The 23,635-nt window shown below is 44.7% G+C and overlaps 1 protein-coding gene across 1 annotated transcript in view; it reads right to left on the bottom strand.

The window, feature by feature from the left end:
- Positions 1-23,635, bottom strand: part of bahcc1b (BAH domain and coiled-coil containing 1b) — a 70,867-nt gene that overhangs the window by 19,038 nt on the left and 28,194 nt on the right. Inside the window, exons 3-11 of the mRNA XM_059325286.1 lie at positions 19,626-19,784; positions 14,559-14,669; positions 11,648-13,681; positions 9,867-9,978; positions 9,153-9,346; positions 8,032-8,172; positions 6,590-6,777; positions 5,462-5,849; positions 3,674-4,603 (exon numbers count right to left, since the gene is read on the bottom strand). Of these exons, the coding sequence (XP_059181269.1) occupies positions 3,674-4,603; positions 5,462-5,849; positions 6,590-6,777; positions 8,032-8,172; positions 9,153-9,346; positions 9,867-9,978; positions 11,648-13,681; positions 14,559-14,669; positions 19,626-19,784 (4,257 nt within the window). The remainder of the gene's footprint in view (positions 1-3,673; positions 4,604-5,461; positions 5,850-6,589; positions 6,778-8,031; positions 8,173-9,152; positions 9,347-9,866; positions 9,979-11,647; positions 13,682-14,558; positions 14,670-19,625; positions 19,785-23,635) is intronic.

Below are 23,635 nucleotides of genomic sequence, written 5' to 3' on the forward strand. Positions count from 1 at the left end.
TGTCATTAACTCTGTCATTGTCACAGCACCAGCAGATGAAACAGAATATTCATGAGATGGTCTACACACACATACATGCATGTAATCACACACACACGCACACACACACAAATAAAACACACTGATTTTGAACACACACATGCACCTACAACATTTTTGCTGAGCTGCGCAGACATGGGCAGACTGTTTGAGTGTGTGAGGGAGAATTGGAGAGAAGGAGAACGACAAGCAGGAGGGAGGAGGAGGAGAGGTGCAACGCAGTGAGAAGAAGGGAGGGAGGGGATGGGGAGTAAAGGGGAGGAGAAGCAATAAGAGGCAAAGTGTTTATTGAGCTATCTATTTATTCTCCTACATCTCCTCATTATGGACATGGACAGAATCCAATTTCCCCTTCGAGGAGAGGAGAGGAGAGGAGAGGAGAGGAGAGGAGAGGAGAGGAGAGGAGAGGAGAGGAGAGGAGAGGAGAGGAGAGGAGAGGAGAGCAGAGGAGAGCAGAGGAGAGGAGAGGTGACAAAGGAGAGGAGACAAAAGGAGAGGGGAGAAAACAAGAGGAAAGGAGAGGAGAGGAGAGGAGACGGAGAGGAAGCAAGAGGTGAGGAAGCAAGGCAACAAGAGGAGAGGAGACAAAAGGAAAAGAAGAGGGAGGATGGTAATGAGGAGAGCAGAAGAGAGTAAACAAGAAGGGAGGAGATGAAGCAAGAGGAGGAGAGAGGAAACACAAGGGAAGTAGAGGAAGCAAGAGGAGGGAAACTATAGGAAAGGGGAAGAGAGGATGGAAATGAGAGGAGAGGAAACGAGAAGAGGAGAGTAAGCAAGAAGAGGTGAGGAAACAAAAGGAAAGGAGAAGAGAGGATGGAAAGGAGAGGAGAGGAAACAAGAGAAGGGGAGAGGAAAGGAAAGGAGAAGAGAGGAGAGGAGAGGAGAGGAGAGGAGAGGAGAGGAGAGGAGAGGAGAGGAGAGGAGAGGAGAGGAGAGGAGAGGTTTTCCTGAATCACTCTCAGTCTGTGCATTGGAGCTGTGAGGCCTATTCACTGACATCTGACGTTATTAAAAACCTGTGTGTGTGTGTGTGTGTGTGTGTGTGTGTGTGAGTGGGAGATGGAGACAGAGATGCTGTAAACAGGAGAAAGAAAAGGGCAGGAAGGAAGCAAGGTTTTTTTTTTTCAAAACAAGAGCGCGAACGAAAGAACAAACGGATGTGAGAACGACAGGTAACTCCTCAGAGAGAGCGAGCGGGAAGGAGCTGAGAGACGTGGCTTTGTCCTGTCCCGGCTCGCAGAGGTCAATGCCATCTCGTCTGTCAGACCTCTGAGCCAATGGCACGCTCCGATTACCCTGACAGGATGACATCACCGCTGACATCACCAGGCCTAGTTTAGTATCCTGGAGGATGGCCACAATCGATAGATACCTTCCGCCCACAGTATAGCCTACCACACACTCACACACACACACACACATCTTTGCACAGTAATAACCATAGTGTGTCCCTAAAGGGAAGAAGGGGTGTAATAAGAGGAAGCACTGGGGATTTAAAGGGGAAAAACAAAAACAATGGAGGAAAATTAAAAACCATTACAGTTGATATGGGCCTAGTCATCATTAGAGGCCATTAAGGAAGTTTATTGCGCTGACATTTCAATATAAAGGGAGGAATAAGGGAGACTATGACACAAACAGCTCCTCTGTCTATGTGTAAATAGAAGTAATGGTGCTAATTTATACTGGAGGGGAAAGTATCTCTTGATTCCTTAATCTGTAATTGCGATCTCCAGTGAATGGCTGAGATATCCTTCCGCGTCAAGGAGCGGCATAAATGCATCTGTCTGGGATCGGTTTCATCTCCCAAACACATTCAGGATGACAAAAACGCCATGAGCGGTATTAATAACATTCCACGCAGCGAGGACGGAGCGGGTTTTAAATAAATGTGTTGCAATTTGAAGAACGTTTTCCACGCCACGACAGGACTTATTGATTTCACACCTATTACACATGCTAAGCACGTGCACACACATGTAAACAAACGCACACACATGCACAGACAGCTGCAGAGCGACTTATGATTTTTACACTTATTAATTCTGTCGACAAGGCTTGCAGAGGCAGGATTTACACACAAGATTACATTGGTTTAATAAAAAAAAAGAAAAAAGAAAAAGAAGAAGCAGGTGAGGGGGAAAAAATAACAAAGAGGGAGGAGGAGAGGCGGGAGGAGGCGCAGGCAGGGAACAGGCAGCCTGGTGGAGAGACACACAGACTCTGATGGAGGAGAGCAGGGATTCATCTGGGATTACTTAACAGCTTACACACACACACCGCCGTGCGCGCACACACACAAATACAGACAAATTTACACACACAGATGCTGGCATAAATAAAAACACTTTCTCTCAGAGGGACGAGAGGAAAATAGGAGCGCTTACAGGAGAAGTGTTTTAAAGGAAAGGGTCTAATTAGCAAAGCAAGACGCCAGAGCCTGAGGGACACACTGGGCAGAATGTGTGTTTGTGTGTAAGTGTGTGTGTCCTGGCTTGTGTCTGAAGCTCAGCCTGTTTGTCCGTCTCTGTGTCCCCCTGAAACACACACACACACACACACACACACACACACACCCTTCCCAAAGGGAGAAATATGGTCTCTGGGCAAGAACAGATAGTCCGAGTTGTGGAAGGAAGCAGGACAGTTAGTGTGAAATTAGTGTGTGTGTGTGTGTGTGTGTGTGTGTGTTGAGTTGAGTCCCCACATCTGGGTTGCACACGTCTCCCAGATCCTTTTTTTTTTGGTTCACTGTAAGCGTGTGTGTTTGTGCAGGCCAGAAAGAAGTAGGGTAACTTTTTTTTTCTTTTTCCTTGATCTGATTTTCAGGGGCATTTTGGTTCTTTTTACTGCAACAAGATGATGTAAATTGTACACAGGGTGTATTAACCCTCTGAACCCCAAGCTGTTTTTATTTTTTTTTTGCTGTGGCCTCATTTTCACTGCAATACACAAGTCCTGTGCCTCTATGGAAACAACGCAATCATGGCTAGAAGTAGAGAGAACTCAAAGAGTATTTTGTGCAGTATAACAATTATAACGCCATAAATCTAAAAATAGGAAATATAATCTTTGATCATTTATTTAAACCTATATATAAAACATTTTTGAAGTGCCCACAACTGTTTCAATACTTAATTAAAAAAAATTTGGGCTCCACATGCTTTGCATATTGAGTATTGAGTTTCAACTCACTACTAAGAGAGCCTGTAGTCTCTTGTCCTCTCATCTCTGCTCTGTTCCACTGAATTTTTGTCACCTGTTCATCTCAACCGATTCTTACATGGCTTCCCAGTTAGTGCAAATGTTTTATATTTTAAATGAGACATGTAGAATAAAGTGATTTGGAGTAAAATATTAATTCAAGAATAGTGAGACATTTGAAAATCTGATGATAAATTCTGTTTTTACAGTTTCTGGCTATGATAAATGCTGTAATTTATCAATATGCTTTTTAAACTTGCTGGCAGGTTGTGAAGTTCAGAGGGTTGAAGGTTTACAGATACACCTATTTATAAGGGTCTTTTTTTGTTTCAAATCATTTTATAAACTTTCAAAGAGGCCAAAAATAGCAGTAAGTAATGTTGGAAGGCCACATCAGCGAAAAAAGCAATACATTTTTAAATCAACTCACCCTCTGTGTCTTCTGCTTTGCTCTCCCTGCTCCTCTGCTGGATCTCCAGGTCAGCAAGTTCTCCCAGTATCTCCATCCCATGATGTGGTGGAGGGTTCGGGGTCTGGACAGCGGGTGATGGTGGGTACAAGGCATCTCTGGTGGCGCACAGAGCCGCGGCAATCAGGAGCTCCAGGCTCCACATGTAAGCCCCTTGGAGCTGGGCCGACGTGCTCGCCACTGTGCTCGCTACAGGAGGGACGACGGAGTCAGAGGACAGTGAAGGAGCAGGAGAGTTACACTTTACTTCCATCAAGTCGTTGTCTGGACTCATCCCACTCCCCTTTTCCTCCTCCTGCTCTTCCTCAACCACCTCTACATTCTCTTCATCTCTGTCCCCATTGTCCTCCTCCTTCTCCTCCTCCTCTGCGAACACAGAGACGGTACATTCAGTTGGTTCAGGCCCTATTTTCCCTCCCTCGTCCTCCTCCATGTCCTCTTTTCCATTTTTCTTATCATCCTCCTGCTCTTTGGATACTTGGGGCTCCTCCAGGCTGGCCTTCTGGCCCGGGAAACCCAGAGAGAGCTCTACTTTTAGGGCTTTGCCTGTGGCTGTGGCCGGGCAGGCTGGTTCGGGGACCGGAGCTGGGGAAGGGCATGGCGGCAATCCAGAAATATCGCTCTCGGGCTCGGAGCATCCTTTCACTTCCACCCTCCTTACTTCCCGCTGTTCCTCTGCGATTCCACTCTGGTTTTCCACCACTTCGCAGTCCTCTTCATCCCTCTGCTCTTTTTCTTCTGTGATGTGGCACGGGTGTGGGAGGGACTTGGAGTCTGGCTCTGCTGGCTCCGCCTCCACTGTTGCTTGTTCGGCCAATCGAGCCTCCGGAGGTGAAGGCCCAGCCTTGTAACCCATGGTGATCGGAGGGTAGGTGTAAACAGGTGGTAGATCTGGAGGAGAGGGGAAAAAGCAAAGGTCAAATAGGTCACAATTGGACATAAAATATATTTACAAGCATCTAAAAAAATCTCTTTGTTTTTGTCTGTTTTTAAGTAGGGCTCTTTCCCTTTTAAATTCATTGCCATTCTGTTCAGGAAGACAGGATGAAGCATGTGATTACAGTTGGCATAATACACTGACAGCAGGGTGCAGAAAACATGGAGTGTGTGCTCATGTGTGTACAGTAGTGTATATTATAGTACTGTATGTGTGTGAGTGAGTGTATAGATCTATGTGGGATATTGATGACACCCTGCCGTTTTCCTGTGATTGCAGCGCCGGCCCTGTCACCCCTGCGCTCCTATTATTGATGGTATCCCTCCGCCCCCCTTGACAACACAGCTAGATGAATGCGTATCCTTCCGCCTGTACTTTTCAAGGACCCCTGAAGGATAAGGAGGGCCTGTCTGAAGATTTCACTGACCTTCCTCAGACACACACATGTGCATGCTGGCAGGTCACACATACACACACTGAGTGCCCATATGCTTTCTCTGACCTTAATGGCTGACCTGCCCGCTGTCCCTCTTTAGCTTTCACAGAAAAAAAATTGCACACACACACACACACACACACACACACACACACACACACACACACACGCTCAAGGACACACAGAGCAAGGGATCAGCCATGCTTCAAACAATTTCTGCAAAATCAAAAGAATACCACGCTTCAAAGAGTGGTGCTACATTTCTGCAGCAGCACTCTCTTTTTTATGTTCTCACACTACGTCTCTCTCTCTGTCTTGTTGGCTGTCTATATTTTTGTTATCTGACTGTTCAACCTAAGGACCTTTCTACACTCACCTGGCTCTAGGGATTGTGGGTAGTCCTGAGGTGGCTGTCCCTCTCCTCTGTCACTGCCCCTCTCCAGCCCCTTAGAGAGGTGTGATGGAGCAGGGCTGAGAGCCGGGGAGCGGGGCGCTGCTGCAGCCGGGCTCGGCGCAGGGGTCAGAGGGTTCGGCGGGTGAGGTCGCCTGGACGGGGAGTGGTAGCAGGGTGACTGACGGCTGCTGGGACACATCCCCGGAGATGGTGTGGGCGTCTTGGGTGGAGGAGGTGTGTGGGAGAAGGGTTTGGTCACGTGAGAGGAGGTGGTGGACGAAGAAGAGGATGAAGAGGAGGTGGGATTTCTGGAGGCGGAGGATTCATGAGGAGAGTCCTCTATGGTGATAGCATGCTCCTCGTGTTTTCTCTATGGAAGAGGAAAAAAAAGAGTGCAAAATTTAGAATGGTTTACATTTGGTTATTTTTCCTAAAGGAAGCGTTTGTCACACATCTGTTCTGTCATAAATGTGAAAATCTAATGATTTGGCTATGAAAAATTCAGTCATTCAAGTTTTTGTTTTTTCAAACACACCTCTTAAACCTACTGGCAGCTTTGAGGGTTTAGAAGTTAATTGTAAAACTACAACCATCGTGATTAAACCCATTTCTTTAAATCTGAAAATGACATAAGAACATTTTGGACTTAAAATAAATAGGACAGGGGATATTTAAACACAGCACACACATAAACAGAAATACCAAAACATTTCTGACAGAAAAGCCTTGAAAAACGAAGTCAGCCATGTAGTTTGATTGCCAAATGATTTGGCAATGTGAGAGTGCAAAAGCACAAAACCAACACCTCTTTATCAATGAAACCTTTAGCCAACAAAAAGAGGAAGTCATTGGCTTAAAAGAAATATTGCTGAGTGTGACTTTGCATATGTTTTTATTTTAGTGTTGAGAAATCTGTGCTGAGAGATCTTCAAACAAATGACTAGCGCTGCCGTATCTTAGTCCTGACTGCTCAAAGGAGGAAGATGAACTATTGCACAAGTTCACTTCCTAATTCTCACTCCTCAGTTTCACAATAATATGTTAACATAGTTTCACAAGTTTAGACTAAAACATGAACTCTCTGCAAATGTGTGGGGGTTATATTAGTACCTGTCCTAAAGAGTGGCGCTGCATGTGCTCCATGGCTCGCTGCTGCTGCTGGTGCTGATGCTGCAGGGCATACAGCTCCTGTTGCTGTAGAAACGAAGAGCGGGAGTAGACGGGATGATGCTGCAGGTGAGAAGGAGGGCCTCTGCCTCCATACACAGGGGGCCACAGACCTGACTGCTCCAGAACGTCTGGAGCAGGAAACAGAGGGAAAGAGAAATAAGAGACTGCATTTTGTTTGATGCAAATAATAGAAAATGTGTATTTTTAAAAAAAGAAAAAGTAAGAGATATTTTCATGGCTGCAGCGTTGCAAGGCCGTAAAAAGGAAACAGTGAATGGACTCTTGAATTGCTCTTTTGAATATGTAGGTTGCAGAGGTCACCTTAAATAATGATTTAACAATTGTGACCTGTATGAGCTGTATGCTGGCCGCTCAGACACAATCAATGCATGCTTCACATCCTCCATTCACCTTCTTTAACTCTTTCTATTTCTAATGATGGTGTTTCTCTATTCAGGGAAACACACATTTTCTTCAAAGCCCCACCCTGGGCACATATAAGCTCAGATATACACACACACACACACATATAACATGCACACCCACACACACACACGTACACATCCCTCCTTGGCTGCCTTGTCGCTGGGAACCTTTGTTCTGTGAGATTAGCCTGAGTGGGCTAATGTTTCCCAGGGGAAGGGTTCAGTGGATGCACTTCCCCTCTCTGCAGGAACTCCCACGGAGCGAGGCAAGGGAGGCGGGAGATAATTAAATTTCACAGCCTGTTTGCAAAGCAGCGTTGACGCGCGTGTGCGTGCACACACACACACACACACACACACACACACACACACACGCACACACACACACAGACACACACACACACACACACACACAGACACACACACACAGACACACACACACACACACACAAAGGCACACACACAGGCACACACACTCTTTTCTCTCTCTACCAATGGCTGAGATGTACAGCACAACCCTTAACACAGAGCAATGTCTCATGTTGTTCCAGACATGAGCACAGCTAACTTCAGATGTCCACACACACACACACACACACACACACACACACACACACACACACACACACACACACACACAAAGTCCAGTGCTCCGCCATGAAGGAGATGAACGCCAGTTAAAAAGGTTTGCATAACGCTGGGCACATGCAGAGGGGGGCAATGGAATAGCTGCTCCCATTAACAAAGCTATAAAACACGGTCCCACTGACAGAGGGACTTAGTTGAGCATTATATTATGATTAGCCAATGATACTAAAACTCTGGGAGACAAATGGCAGCAGCTCTGATGGTACAAATGGAGAGAAGGAGGGAGGTAGGGGGCAGTAAGTACGGGGAGACAGCGATGTATATAGGCTCTGCTGGATGCGTGTTGGGGTAAAAGGATGCTTAGCGTACCGAGGTGATGATGAGGCCCAGGTTCTGTAGGAAGGACCACCAGCGGGGAGTTGGGGTCTTGGGTGAGCGACCCCAAGACGGGTTGCAGAGGGCTGGGCAGTCCTGGTGGAAAGCCGGGGCTCATTCCCACGTGGCTCAGACCTGGAATAACAATACACATAGTCAAAAGAGGGCACCATTTAAAAAGTTATTTTACTTATCCAAAAAGATAGTGAGGTGCTCAAGAGCGTAAATCATTGAAAGCACTCAATAAAAAAAACGATGCCTGGTGCCCTATAAATATGTAGAAACAAGCAAATTTCTGGCTAATGGATGAGTTTTGATAAAGTCCACACCACCTGGATATGTTAGGGACATTTTCACCACTTTAGGTTGTGGTCAGACAACCCTGTTTGAGTTTACAGTGGGGGAACTGAAGCTGTTATCTATGCTTTCTTTGAAGCCACCAGACTCCACTGACAAAAACATAATTTTATCACACAGAATACAGGAGTTACTAGTCTCCTACTGCCTCAATTGTTTAGTTTGTTTGTTTAATTGTGTGACTTTGTTGTTTTAAAGGGTTAGTTCAGATTCTCCAAAGTCACATAATTACAGAAACAATCTAACCAATTATGGGAGCATGAGCCTAGACGAGAGCATAGAGCGACTTCAGTTCTGAACATGTAAACATAAACAGGGCTGCCTGATGTCATGGCGAAGGGGTGAAAATATAGCATACACTTAAACTAATATTGATTTTTTTAGGTGGGTCATTTTAGGTGGCTAAAATACATGTTTTGCTGCTGCCTCCGTCCACAGCAGTTGTCGGTTAGCCCCCGTGCCAGTACACCAGCCTGCGTCTCCAAACTTCAAACAAATGTCGACTGTCATCTACTGTAGGTTATGCACTGAATATGGATAAGTACCTCATACAAACTTCAATAAATTCAAACTATCCTCATGTCACCATGATGATATCAAACAACAAAAAAAGAACACATGAAATCCAAGGACGCGCTTAACACACTGACTGACTCGTGATCTCAACAAAACAAAAAGAAAATTATTAATCTAGAAATGAAGAGCAAACGAAGGTACAGAAAATGTTCTATGTATGAAGTAAAACAGTGCTAACTCACCATATGAATGCCCCATCCAGAGGGAGGGACTTCCTGTCCTTTGCATCCAGTGGTGATGAGCTGGGTGAGCATGTGCGGCAGGGTCTGCCCCTAACCTACTGGCCCCCCCAGGAACCAAGAGGTGAGAGGTCAGGTCACCATGACAGCTACTAGATGGGTGGATCCTGGCAAACTCCACACGATCCTTGTTTTCCCTGTTGTGGCGGAAGGCAGGGTGAACTTTGTCATTATCTTGATTATCCCTCTTATTGTCACCATCATCATCACCATCATTATGATCATTATCTTCATCCTTGTCATCTTCATTACCACTACTACCATTATAATGTGACGGCAACAGCCATCATCTTGTGCCTAGTCTATGAGTTCTCATTATATGTTTTCTTCCCTTAATATGACTACATAATAAGAGCCTGATACTTCAGAGACATCCGTATTAGTCCCCGTAACATTAATGCACCACATCTCATCTCAGAGAGGAAGAGAGAGAGGGGAGAGAGAGAGTGAGGGGGTACAGAAATACCACATCAAAGGGCGAGAAGAGTAAATGGAGTGAGGGGATGAGAGAAAAGAGAAGCAGAGCCGTAGACTGGGAGAGAGAAGCAGAGAGAATAAAAGAACTGCAGCTTATCAGATGAGAGGAAAAATGAATAGATGCTACTGTGTGCATGTGTGTGTGTTCGCATGTGTTGGTGTTTGTGAATTTCATTGTACCTGATGATCATTTCTCTGTCTCTGTCCAGGTGATGAAGGCTGATCTGTTCCTCTGTCATCCTCTTCCTCTCCTCTGCCTCCCGACCAAGAGGATACACAGGACGTGAAACTCCTGCTTGTAAATATAAAGTAACATGTTTACAGCGAGTGACATCAAAAACATCACTATGATAAAGTTTCAAACACGTGTACATGTGACAACACAAAGGACTGAGGACTTTTCCATTTTTCAAAAGGAAAAGTCTACCAGCAGAAACTTGAACACATAAAGTAATTGTGTGATGTTTACTGCATGGCATATATGGTAAATTTTCTTGCATACAAAACCTTAATAATGTCTCATATATTACTATGACAAACTACCACAGTGGTTCCCAACCTTTTGGTGGGTGCCCCCACAGTCCTATCAGATGAACTAACATACCCGTCATCCTTTCCTAATGCAGCCTATGTTCCACTTTTCATTATATACAAGTGGATATTGTTTTTTGTTATTTATTTATTTATTTTTTAACAATTGAACTGTCAGTATTTAGGTTGGTTTGGTCAGCAGTTATAACAACGGCCTACTACCTGTTTAACCCTATGGTTTAACCATTTATCCATTACTTTTAGCAATCGGTTTTAACTAAATATAAATTACTGCAAATTACTTGAACTGTTATGTCAGTACTACTGAGTTTTTCATCATTTATCTATTACTTTTAGCTAACTATTAAAAACATGTATCCGTTATTTTTAGCTAAAAGGTTTAACTTGCTATCATTACTTTAAGCTAACTATATAAAATGCATTCATTCATAACTTATTTTTATTTATATACTATATATACTATATTTTCGTTGAACCGTCTGCAGTAGTTTTAACCAACTATTTTAACAATTAACGGTAACTCTTAAGCTAACGTAAGCTAAATATTTCGACCGTTTATCCATTACTTTAAGCTCACTGTTACTTTAACTGTTTATCCATTAGCTAACGTTACTTTATGCTAAATATTTCGCCCGTTTATCCGTTACTCAAGCTAACGTTAACTTTTTCAACCGTTCAGGAAAAATACTTGCGTTACATCATACCTGTCAAGTATCCCTTTTTTGGCCGGGAAAGTCCCGTATTTTAACCTTCTTTCCCGTAAATCTCCCATATTTTAACTGGGCCCGGGCGGAGTAAAAAAACCGAAACATTCCCAATCTGAGCGCTGTCACTAGCCTCGCGATAACTGACACCCGCAGTAAACTAAACGTAATGCGTCTCCAGTGGCAGACCTGGTAGAGCGCATGCCATACAGGCTCAGACCTCGTGAGCGGGCGAATCGGACCCGGAACTCTTTCGCTTTGAACATCTCTCTATCATTAAAGTTTTAAAAATGCCCAAAAAATCTTTGAAAAAAAAGAATGGACTTAGTCACCGTGACGTCACCCATAAGGTTCTGACAAGTGGTGATTTTAGCTTTCTTGTACACTTGTCTTAAAATGTTAGGGATACTGGAGCATGGTCGGGGTGGTGGGACTGCTCGCAGCAGGCGGCGGAAAATTTTCCCTCATTTTCAAATCCAAAACTTGACAGGTATTACATTACATCATACATCTTTACATCATACATCTACATACATTACATCTTTTACATTTTATAAATAGTCTAATTTTGACATGCTTAAAGCTTCTCTGTAAAGGTTTCTTGACAGTTAATCACATAAATATGTCCCACAAAATAGCAGAAAGTCTACACACAGAAATAGCAATAATTGACTTTCAGTGGAAGGAGCATTAATGATGCCTGACCTTTCATGCTGGGCAGCACCCTGCCCTGCCTGCTGTGTCCGGGCGTGTTGTCTGGGGAACGGTGGGGAGGCCTGGCTACGGCAACCGCGATACCGATCGGAGGCTGCCGCACCTCCCCCTCACCTGCCTCGCCTGCCTCCTTCCCACCTCTGTCCCCCCTCTCGCCCTCATTAGTGGAGCCTCGGCGAGGAGGAAGGGATTGTTTTGGAGGGTCTTGTGAGGAGGTGTTGCTTTTGGCTCCTCCTCCTCTGTCCCCCTTCTCTGATCTCTCTCCACCCTGCTTGAGGCAGCCCAGACCTCCGAAGGGGCCCCGCTGTGGCAGCAGCAAAGGCTGCTGGGAGCTGTAGTTCATTAGGTTCTTCATGGCACTGCCCTCACCCTCAGTGGTGCGGGATAGAGGCGGAGGCGGTTGAGAATGGGGCTGGTCACTGTTTGGAGCTCTGCTGCTGAGCCCTCTTACTTCACTGTTACTAACTGATGCATGATGGGAGCCTTTTCTATGGTCCTCGTGGTAGTTCCCTCGAGCCCCCCAGGAAGGTGCCGTCTGACCTCCGTCTCGTCCCCTCTCTTCTGTACTTGCTCCATGGCTGTTGTGCTGCTGGTGCCGTATCCTTGCAACCTTTTGTCCCTCTCTCTGAGATGCTGCCCCCGACCCCAACCTCCCATCAGGATGAGGACCTGAGTGGGGACAGTCTCTGAAGGGAGGAGTGCTGTTGTCGGGGACATTCTTGGACACGCCCTGTCCGACACCAGGGTGTGTCCCCTGGGCTTCTAATGGGAGTGAGGGCCGGTAAATATCATCCAACACCTCTACGTCTCTGAAGGACGAAGATGTGTCCATGCTGCAGGACCGCAGCTCGGGCTGAGAGCTCACGTTGGAGCCAGGTTTGTGGAACTGCTGCGTCTGATGGCTCCAGTCAGGAGGTTTGTCAGCCTTGCCGTATCCCAGCTGCTGCTGATGTGGCTGGGATTTGTCCTTCTTTTGGCAACTACTAAGTCGGCTGTGATGATGAGAGGGACTTTCATAAGATCCTTCTCCACTCTTGTCATCAGACTTTCTCCCACCTCCTCCTGCTCCACGACAGTCAGTGGCTGTCAGGTCTCCCAGGGGCCCAACTGAAGGCACGTAAGTTGGACCGATTACTTTCGCCTCCCTGCCAGACCCTCCAGGGGTGGATGCTGGATCTTTGGAGGGTGTCAGTGTAAGAGGGGCCGGGGGACAGTAAAACTCAGGATGGTGATGTGCATGGTGTAGCCACCCTCCTGCCACTGTGGAGCCCATGTGCAAAGCATGAGGAGGAGGTGGTGGAGGAGGAGGAGGAGGCATGGAGTAGGAGGCCACAGAGTGGGGGTTTGGAGGTGTCAGGATGGCTGTCGCTGCAACCGCACCTCTTCTCATACATTCATTGGAAGAAGCTGAGGACTCGCTGATCCTCATCTCCCCATTTATGGGTCCATCCTTGGAGCACCGCCTGCCTCCTCCGGATGGAGGTCGACCCACCCCACCACCACTACAGCTGCTCAGTGCTCCCCCCTTTCCTCCAGAGCCAGTCTCTGCTATCGAACCACTGGACAGTTTACAGGCACTCATATGTTTCGTCTCCTGACTGCCCGAGTCACTGTCTCTGTACTCCTTGTGTCGCTCCAGAGTGTGTCTGTGCTCCTCCTCCCTGCCCTGTGATGTGAGGTGGGGTAGGAGGGCATGGTGAGGGTGGGGGTAAGCTTGGTGGTGGTGGCTGGACGTGGTGGTGGTGGGGTTCGTCTGATGAGGATGGTGATGATGAAGCTGATGTTGTTTGTCTTTGCTCTCCTGGTGCCGCTCCTTGCTGCTTGATCGCTCCTTCACCTTTGACACGGATAAAACTCCTTTCTCGCTCACATCCTTGGTGTTCTTACCACCTCCTCCCCCATTGTCCGTCTCCCGGCTGCAAGAGCCAAGTGGGTGGCCTGGAGCAGTCCTGGAGAGCGGAGGAAGGCTGTGACTGGTGGAGAGCAGAGGGGGCTGGGGAGGAAGGCCTCTCAGGTAGAAGTGATCTGGAGGCAGAGGAGAAGAATTGAAATCATTAAAGTTGAAGGTTTCAAGTTATCTAGACATTTCCACAGTAAAATGTCTAAGAATGACTAGACCTATTTCATCATCGGATGACTAGATCATTAGTCATTATAGAAACTCCCCTGACAAGCCAAACAGCATTGGAGAAACGCTGCTTTTAAAGTAAAACTGCTTTATTACATTTTTTACCGGCTTAAATTACCAGGTCCACTTGTTTTGGAGAGAAGGAGACCTTTGCAGATAATTCGGCTCCCAGTAAAAACCTCCTGAACATCTGAATCTTAAGTTATCGGAGAAACAAGCTGAGTAAATAGCCCCTTTAAGACTGCCGATATTTACGCCTCTGTGGTGTTATGCCTTCAATCTGAATGTATCAGAGGTGTAATGGGGGTACCATCAGTATGAATGTCTGAAGGCAAAATGCCAGCAGAGTTCCTTACGGCAGTTTTTTCAAAAACGCAGTATGAAAAGTGCTAGAGAAACACAGATTTTTTACATAAAACTACTTTATTCTGTGTTATTTCCTGTTTAAATCACCAGACCCCTTTCTTTTGAAGAGGAAGAGACCTCTGTGGATAACTCGGCTCCCAATGAAAACCTTCTGAACAATAAACAATAGCTGCAGAAACATACACATCGTATAAGCTGAAGTTAGAAACATTGCTTTTCATACGGTTTCATTAAAATAACTATATTAAAATGTGTTTCATTCATATGTGGGGAAAGGGAATGAGAACTTGGAAAACTAGAGCCTGCTCTTCTTACTCCCGTGGTGAGTGCTGATGAAGCAGTTTGGAGAAGTATGTATAAAGCAATTTTTTCACTCTGTCACACTCGCGCACACACACCAACACCTACCTTTTTGAGTTTCATAGAAGCGGTGCTGTCCATAGAGGCCGTTGCTATGGTGATCCAGGGGACTCATGGGGAGAAAAGGAGAAGCAAGACTTCCTGAATAGCTGGGGTACCCTGTCAGAGGGAGGGAGAGGGAGAAAGAATTGATGTCTCTCCGCAGCGTTGACATTCAGCAGCCCTCTAAACAAACAGTTTATCTCTACAATCTATCATGAAATGGGGCCATTTTGGAAAACACAGAAAAAAAATATGGCCAGTTAGTGCTACTTTCACCATAAATGCACTTTTTGCACAAACACGCCACATGGGTTGACATTATTTACAGTGGACAAAGTGGTGACAAAAACCACAGCAGACAGCTACTGCCAAGTGTTTGCAGCATTTAACTGGATGGAATTTGCTCTTTTTCAAAACACATTTTTTCCCAAACCCAAGACAAATAGTATGAAGCATCACACCCCCCTTACACACACACACACACACACACACACACACACAGACAGAGTCCTCCCAAGAGGTCACTGGGAGGTGAATGGTCGTTCCACTCTGTTCTTCGTCTTCAAGGACGTTGAACTGTATCGTACAATATAGGAGATCTTGGTGGTTTCTGTTGGTGGGGGCGGATGGGTGTAGGAATGGCTGAGGGTCAGTGTGTGTGTGTGTGTGTGGTGTGTGTGTGTGTGTGGTGTGTGTGTGGAGTTGACGTGGTGGTGGAGGGGTGGTATTGGGGGGAAAAACAGTACATACAAACACACACACCACACAGAAGGCACACAAGTCCACATTATGGGGCCAAAAGGCTTGGATGTGTGTGTGTGCGTGTGTGTGTGTGTGTGTGTGTGTGTGTGTGTGTTCTCCAGCAGCTGGTTTCATGCCCCACAGAGTGTCCTTGCCGGCCCGTTAATTGGCAGCCGTTAAAAGTTTAACGGTGGTGGCCAAAGTAAACAGCACTCCATAAAAACTCATCCTACGCATTCCACAGTCGCACTGCAAAACCACCAACACCCCCTCACTGCTCCCAGCATGTGTGTGTGGGACCCAGTGTGTCTGCGTGTTCATGTTGCAATGTAAATGCATGACTGTGTACACTCCAATGTGTGTGTGTGTGTTCGTGTGTGTGTGTGTGTGTGTGTGTGTGTGTGTGATTACTCCGACTGGTTAACAACCAGTGAATCTTAATGGCAACAATTAGCCAAAAGGCTCTATCAGCCATCTAAAGCCAATCCCCCGGGTAATGATGAGTGATAAAACTCAGGAGGGAGGGAGCGAGGGAGGGGAGATGCAAGAGAAGAAGAGGGAAACAAAGACAGCAGAGGGACACGGTGGGAAAAAAGGAGGGGGAGGGAAGAAGGGATGAAGGGATAGAGGATGTGAGCGATTGAACGAACAAGGTAAAGACAGGAAAAGTAAAAGAGACACCAGAAGAACAGGACTGTCAATATGAAAAGCCCCCAATCTGGTGCTGCACTGAGGCGTATGGAGAGGGGGAGTGTGTCTGTGTGTGTGTGTGTGTGCGTGTGTGTGTGTGTGTGTGTGTGTGTGTGTGTGTGTGTGAGGGGGCTGGAAGATGAAGGAGGAAGTGAAAGGGAAGTGGAGAGCTTTGAGATGGCTGAGATGAGAGGAAAGAGGAAAGGGAGGTAAGGAGAGGAGCGAGAGCACATGAGAGAGGGGACAAAAAACAAGGACAGGTGTGGAAGAGGGAGAGTGGGACGATAGGTGTGTGTGTGTGTGTGTGAGAGAGAGAGAGAGAGAGAGAGAGAGAGAGAGAGAGAGAGAGAGAGAGAGAAAGACTTTCTGTGTGTGTGTGTGTGTGTGTGTGTGTGTGTGTGTGAGGGAATAAGTGCTGTTTTTCAAACAACTGTGCATTTCTTCGTGAATATGTCTCATCTGTGTGTGTGTGTGTGTGTGTGTGTGTGTGTGTGTGTGTGTGAGAGTGTGTGTGAGTGTGTGTGAGTGTGTGTGAGTGTGTGTGGTGTGTGTATCGGCCAGGTTTCTTCGCTCTGTGCTGGCTACACTCCACTCTCTGGACCGTGGCCAGCTGGCAGAACGCCTACCGGAGCTCCCTGGCTTGAATTCTTAAAAACAATCATTTGTAGTGTGCGTGCGCGCGTCCGTGCGCGAGAGTGTGCGTATGTGTGTGTGTTCAGACATCAAAGCCGAGCCACACAGACACAAAATCTGTCTGATAGGCACACACATTCTCCCTCTACACACACACACACACACCCACAGAGTCTTGCTCTCTTTTCACCGTGTTCACGCTGAAGTCCTGCCTCTGACTCTTTCTATGAATCTGATTTAAGACTGTCACTCCGGGCGACATTAGCGCTCATTTTCAGGGCTTAACTGTTGCTATTTATCGCTCGATGAGCTGCAAATGAGGCAGTTGTACAAACAAAACTCTTGTCTCCTTTCAAGCTTTAAAGCTGCACCAGGAGAGATTTCTATGTGAAAACGCAGCTCTTATGAGTCCGTCTTTTGAGCTTAATCACAAAATGTGGCAGTGGAGAAGTGTCCTGTCTCCACAAGTGAGAGGCAGTGTGTATGACTTATTTGCCCAAATTAAATTCTGGTGTGTACACTTCTTCACCAACAGGATGTGACACATTAAAACTTAAATGAGGGGAATAAAAGTTGTCTCATAAACAAGCAGCGTAATCCAGAAAAAGCTGAACTCACCAAGTTTTGCTTGTGGTACAAAGCAATTTGGGTCAATATCACGACAGAGCGCCTTTCAACCTGCACATGTTGATCTTAATTTCTCATTAACTTTACGTCTTACCATAAATGGAAGATGCTCAGTTTGTATACGAGCTGAGCCCCCACACATATTTTCAGTTAATTTTAGACCAATATTTGTAGATTAAACCATAAGATATATCCGCCCTGTCATAGACATATCCAGTTAAAGGCACAGTATGTAAGAATTTTTGGAAAAATCTTGGCATTTTGCCTCACTGTATTTCTATGTTTTTCTTAGTTTCATGCACAGAAACATTTTAAATACAGCAAAATGGGGGAAAAAAGATCAAATACAGGGAGAGGACAGGCTTCTAGTGGGTCATAGGAGGTTGAGGTTATTAAGAGGGATTATTTTTTCGGAAAATCCTGCACCGTATACCATTATCATCGCAATAATAAGGTAAAAATGACATTTTCTGAAAGACATGATGTCCCAACCTAAATCGGCTTATTTATTTTCATTCAAATGATAAAAATAAACAATGTAATGTAAACTATCTGTTTTTTTTACAATTTACAATTCACACTTTTTTTTATTTGGATAAACTGTGATCTTTGGATGCATTTTTATCTATCTATTTAGTTTTTATTTAATTTTATTATTGCTCCCCAGTTAGCTATTAAACACACTATAAAATATATATATTACTGAATCATTATTTAAAAATATTGAGAGTTCAGATTGGACACATTAAAGCCAAACCACACAAAACTGGACAAAATGAAAAAATGTATTCACATTTTACAATGGATATTATATTCTCAATCTTTGTGAAATAAATACTTTTCTCCTTTGCTTGTTCATTTAGAATATAATTTATTTGTGGGTAGGTGAAACTTGATTACAAATAGAAATGACCTCTAAAGTGGAGTTCTCTTGATTGCATCTACAAACTGTGGCAATTGATGGAAAAAGTGACAGGAAGAACACTTAATTTCTGCTGTAAAATAAGTCAGAAGAACAGTTTTTCACTGCAGAAATGTGGACATGTCATAGCAGGAAAGCCACAGGTGTAACTAATAACATTAACGATGGCTCCATTTAAATGTCCCAGTAAGTCTTTGCTGCCAGTTATCATCCTCAGTGCGAGGATGCCGGCTCACCTGAATGGAATGCAGTCGAATGAATGTTATTGATTACACCTGTGATTTTCCTGCTAAGACACGTCAAAGAGAGTTGGTCAGAGAGCTGACTAAAGAGCTTCACTTTGTGTGATTCTAAAGAAAACAAATAAAGTTCGCGTCAGCACTGAAAGCTGACTGGTTTCCATTTAATTCTTTGGCCACAATGTTTGGAGATGTCAGATTCCTTCCTGGGGCGACATCACTGGGTGTTATCATTCACTCGCTCACATTTTGTGGAGAAACTAGCGAAACGTGAAATTCTGATTCTGACCGTTTTCACCGTTAGTTGAGAAACACAGCCTGTGGCGGAAGCTGTCTGTCTGTTGAAGCATTTTTTTTTTTAGAGGTTATCTGTTCAGACCCATCTCACTGTCAAAAGAGAAATCCTCTTACACACACACACACACACACACACACACACACAGAAACACACACGTACCTGAAAGGGACAGATAACTAAGTCAAGCTTCGACCACAAACGGTTAACAGTCGAAAGAGGACATGATGCATGTGGATGCGCACATTTTTTTTTGTGCATGTGTGTGTGTCTGATCAGGAAGGGGGCCGTTGGAGGTCGGTTAGCCCAGAAGGGGCCCTGAGGGTGGGGCTGCGGTCTGAGGGGGGAGGGAGAGGATGGTGGAAATGGGGGTAAGTTTCAGTGTGTGTGTGTGTGTGTGTGTGTGAGGAGGGGGGGATGTAGGGGCTCATGAAACTTAAAACTTACCCCTAAAAGAGAGCGGGGGGCCAAGAGATGATTGAGTGAAAGGAGGGGAGTGAATGTCAGGAGCCCGGGGTGTATTGTGAATTACTGCCGATTATGATTTTTTATTTCTGTATTGCATCAAAGTGTGTATTTGTTTGTGTGTTTATGTGGCAAGAGGAAGAGGAAGGCTTCGGTCGTGTGCCACTTTTTAAAAAGCGTCAGGGTGCACAAGCTGTGAACTAGAAAACCGCCACAAACACAAAGCCACATGCTTGCTGACATACACAGCCAGAGGAGAGTTCTGTGTGTGTGTGTGTGTGTGTGTGTGTTTCTATAAGTAGCATCATCTGAGGCGTCACTGCTGCGCGTGTTTGGCCTCAGCTCAGTGTTGCTTAAACCACTTAATGGCTCCATCTCGATCTAATCCCAAACCAAGACCCTGGATTAACCAGAGACCCGAGCACTCTAGGCTGCCTCCTGTATGCGTGTGTGTCTCTTACCTTCATGTGAATGGGGGAACCAGATAGGGGAGGCGCTTGAATGGGGTCCAGGCCTGTAGGAGGGGGACGAAGGGGAGGCAGCGGGTCCTGAGGGGTGAGCAGGGTGGGAGGGCGGTGACCCCAGACTGCTGGCCAGGAAGGAACCCATGAAGGAAGCACCTGAGAGACACAGAGGCTGGAGGTTAGAGAGGTGCTCACTGATAAAAATCTGACTCTAGCGAGAAGCGGTGGTGGGTGGGGGTTGTACTGAGGTGCCAATGAGCAAGCAACACAGAAGAAGCAATGGGGAGCTCTTAAATGTGGCTGTTAAAGTAAGAAAGAGTAGATGTGTAGTTAAATGTTGCATGCGTGTCTCGGTTTGTCACACTTCATGCATATCTGCTTTCAAACATCTGACGACACCTGAGATTTTTATTTTTGTCCTGATGTTTGCGTCACTTGTTGCTCGCAAACATGTCATCCCCATTGAGAAATAAAAGGTGGCGCTTTAAATTAGGATGACATAGATTTATGTTTATCAGTTTATACGTTACAGATATCAGCCTAACACAGACATAGTGCAATCTATCTGTGTTGATATCGATATAAAACATTTTTATAGAAAATGAAATGCCAAAATTGATGCTTGTGGGTGATTCAGAAATGTTGTTAGCAATTTTTAGAATTTTTATTTATTCTTTATTTAAATGGTCGCAATTGAATGAGACTGAACTTACATAATTGTTGTTTATTTAGCTTTTCGTTTTTAATTTTTCTTTATTTTCTCAGTTTTCATTTCTAGATTTGGTTGACAATGTAATGTATAATGATGTTTAATAATACTAAATATTCTTTAATGAAGTTATTTGTTTAGAATGAATATCTTTGCATTTAATTCCAGCTCAAAAATTCACAATATCAGACCCCATATGTGGTGATGACATTTTTCCCACATTATGACAAGAGTTAAAATATTGTTTAAATATAAACATTTCATGACTAGAAACCCACCAGGAGTTTGAGGCTGGATTAGCAGGTAAAAAAGTCAGACACGGCAGATCTGGATGGTATTACTTTAACTGAGCAGCGCTGTAAAAATGCGCTGTGAAATTTCACGACCTGCCCCAGAGAAATGAATCCCTTCAAGCTGCATTCATACTGCAGCTGGAGGTGTCCCAATTCTGATCATTTTTTTCTCCTCACATGTGACACACATATCTGATCTTTCTTTTTAGAATTATGATCATGAAATGATCTTCAAGGTGACTTTTTCCCACTCAATTCTAGTCTGAATGGGTAGAAACCGGGCCTGAAACATGTGACTGACATGCAACTTGTGTTTGAATGCTCAAATGAGAATTTTGGCATTGAATAATACCACTCTTCAGTATTAGAAATAAATGATAATCACAGTTGTTGAAGGTGGAAGGACACGTGGAGGCAATGTACTGCTTCAAATGGTTCTTATGTACTGGAGTGACAAAGGAAACTTAAAGGTGGGGTCTGTTTATGGTGGAGATATTCTAGGTTCTAATGGCTGGTTTGCATTAGCCTCTTGAATCCCAGGTTAGCGGTAGGGTTTGGGTTCAGCTAAAATTCCCAAAAGGAGGCTTTGTTTGAAAGCTACGTCAGTTCAAACACAGCACAATGGTTTCCTTGGTTTAACCCAATCTCTAACCGCTGGTGGGCAGGTTGGTTTTAAGTAATGAAGTAAAGTAAAGTAATGATTCTACTGGTTCTGGATTGCAGCCCCTTGCGTTGTTTTAGCACAGGACTGATCTCGAAACCTGAAATCGCCTATTGGTCTGATGACGATTTAGTCTCTGGCAGCAAAAGCCAATATTTCTCAGGTTCCAGTGTAGCCAGGCTCTGAATTGCTCTTTTGGTCATTGCATACAGTCAAATTAGCAACATGAGAAGCAAGATGAAGTTGTATTTGAGAGACGTCTATATGACGTCTACGACTGGATCGTTTCACAAGTAGCCGGATTAGTGAATTTAGCTAAGCTACTGAAAAGCTAAATTGTCGTCAGCCAATAGAGGATCAGTTCTGAGATTGCATTTTGGACGTCGGAATTTGTTTCAGTGACTCAGCAACATCAAAACACAATAACATTGTACAGAGTAAACACAACAGTGTCCACAGATTACACCATCACACAAGGTAGCCCTGTCCTAAAGTACTCCCTGCTTTTAGTTTTTATGCCTTTTTTTGTCTAAATGGGACAAAATTTTACAAAATCAACATCATGCTGTGTTCAAGAATATTTGAAAGTAGCAATGGAGACCAGAAACTCATTAGGAACAAGTTTACTGTAGTAACAAATCAAGTGAGAAGTAGGGTCACTTTGACATAGACTTCTATACAATCTGACTTCTTATTGCAACTAGTGTAGATGCCCCCTGCTGGCCATCAGAAAGAATGCAGATTTAAGGAATTTCCGCATTGGCTTCACTTTTCAGTCCTGGGTGTTTCAATGTCGAGGCCAAACAAAGCGAGCTGTAAACCTAAAACCAATCTTCCCAACTGATATTACATCCAGGTTTTCTAGGACCTGCAACTGACAAGTAAACAAAAGACAAAGAAATTTGTTGATTCTCAGCACAGTCATGTCTTTTCTGTTTCTATATAAATCTGCTATTATATCCCCGTAAAGATTTGACCAATCATATTCAAAAGTGTCACATAGGGACGCAGCTTGGAACTAGTAGTAAAAATCTAATTCCACTTCTTAGACAGGACAGAGAGCGAGCCCAGATGTTCAATCTCATTCTGTTACACTTCCAGCAAACTGAGCGTACAGGCTCAGCTCAGTTTGGCTCAGTTTGAATGTATTTCCACTTATCAGCATGCTCTCATTTAGTGGAACAACCCGAACAGTTGTAGGGGAAGGAGGAAACAAATCCATGGGGAATCAGGTAATTAGTCACTGGATGGAGAGAGAGAGGGAAAGAGAGAGAGAGAGAGAGATAGAAAGAGAGAGAGAGAGAGAGGGAGAGAGTGGGTTGGGTCGTTACCCATAAATGCTGCCTCGCATCGGAGACAATTACCACAACCACAACAGTCCGCACTGGAGTCACACACACAAACGCGTGTACATGTACAGTACCCTCACCTCAACCACGACCCGACGCCCTAACAACCACAACCACAAGTGCCTTCAACTGTCTGCCAATCTGTCTCTCTCTCTCTCTCTCTCTCTCTCTCTCTCTCTCTCTCTCTCTCTCATACACACACACACACACACACATTAGAAAGAGGGCATGGGATAAATCAAGCGGGAGACGGAGCAGCGGTGTGTATAAGGAGGAAATCAGAAAGAGGTGTGTGCGTCTATTTATACAGCTGCATCTGAAACACACAGATGAAGATAATTTAAAAGTAGAAATCCCTCCATCTTTTGATATTTTCACTCGTGTAGTCATAATAAATTTGGAGGAAGAAGAAACTTTCCCTTCTAGACATTTATTTTCTCTCTTTCGTTCTCTCCCTCAGCCTCTCTCAGACAGGATATTTTTACAGTGGGTTTTTTTTCTTTCTTTCTTTTTTTTCTCTAAATCTTTTCTTGTACGACTGTAGATCAGCGGCCTTTCAGCCAGTCATAATAAAACACAGCTCATATAAGACTCGGACTGGTTTCACAAGGCCCCCCCTGGCAGTGCAGACACACACACACACACACACACACACACACACACACATAAATAGAGACGCACACACTGCACGCTGTACTTCATCTACTACCACAGACATTAGAAAAGAAAGCCAGTTTCCAGCTGAGCAGCCATGCATTTTTTAAATTACACAAGGCATCTTGAAGTGTCTCCAAGGGCCATAAAAGTTAACTTGTATTAAAGAAGACATTTAAAAAAATTAGTTACACTGATTTCAAACAGTAGTGATATTGATAAGTGAGTTTAGTGGTGTAAAATACTCGGCATTCCTTGTTGACTTTCTTCCCACAGCTGTTCTTTAATCTTACCCTCTCAGATCTCCACCCTTCCCCCCTATTTCCCCATCTTTTTTCCAT

Source organism: Centropristis striata, chromosome 21 (assembly GCF_030273125.1).
Source record: "Centropristis striata isolate RG_2023a ecotype Rhode Island chromosome 21, C.striata_1.0, whole genome shotgun sequence".
NCBI lineage: Eukaryota > Metazoa > Chordata > Actinopteri > Perciformes > Serranidae > Centropristis > Centropristis striata.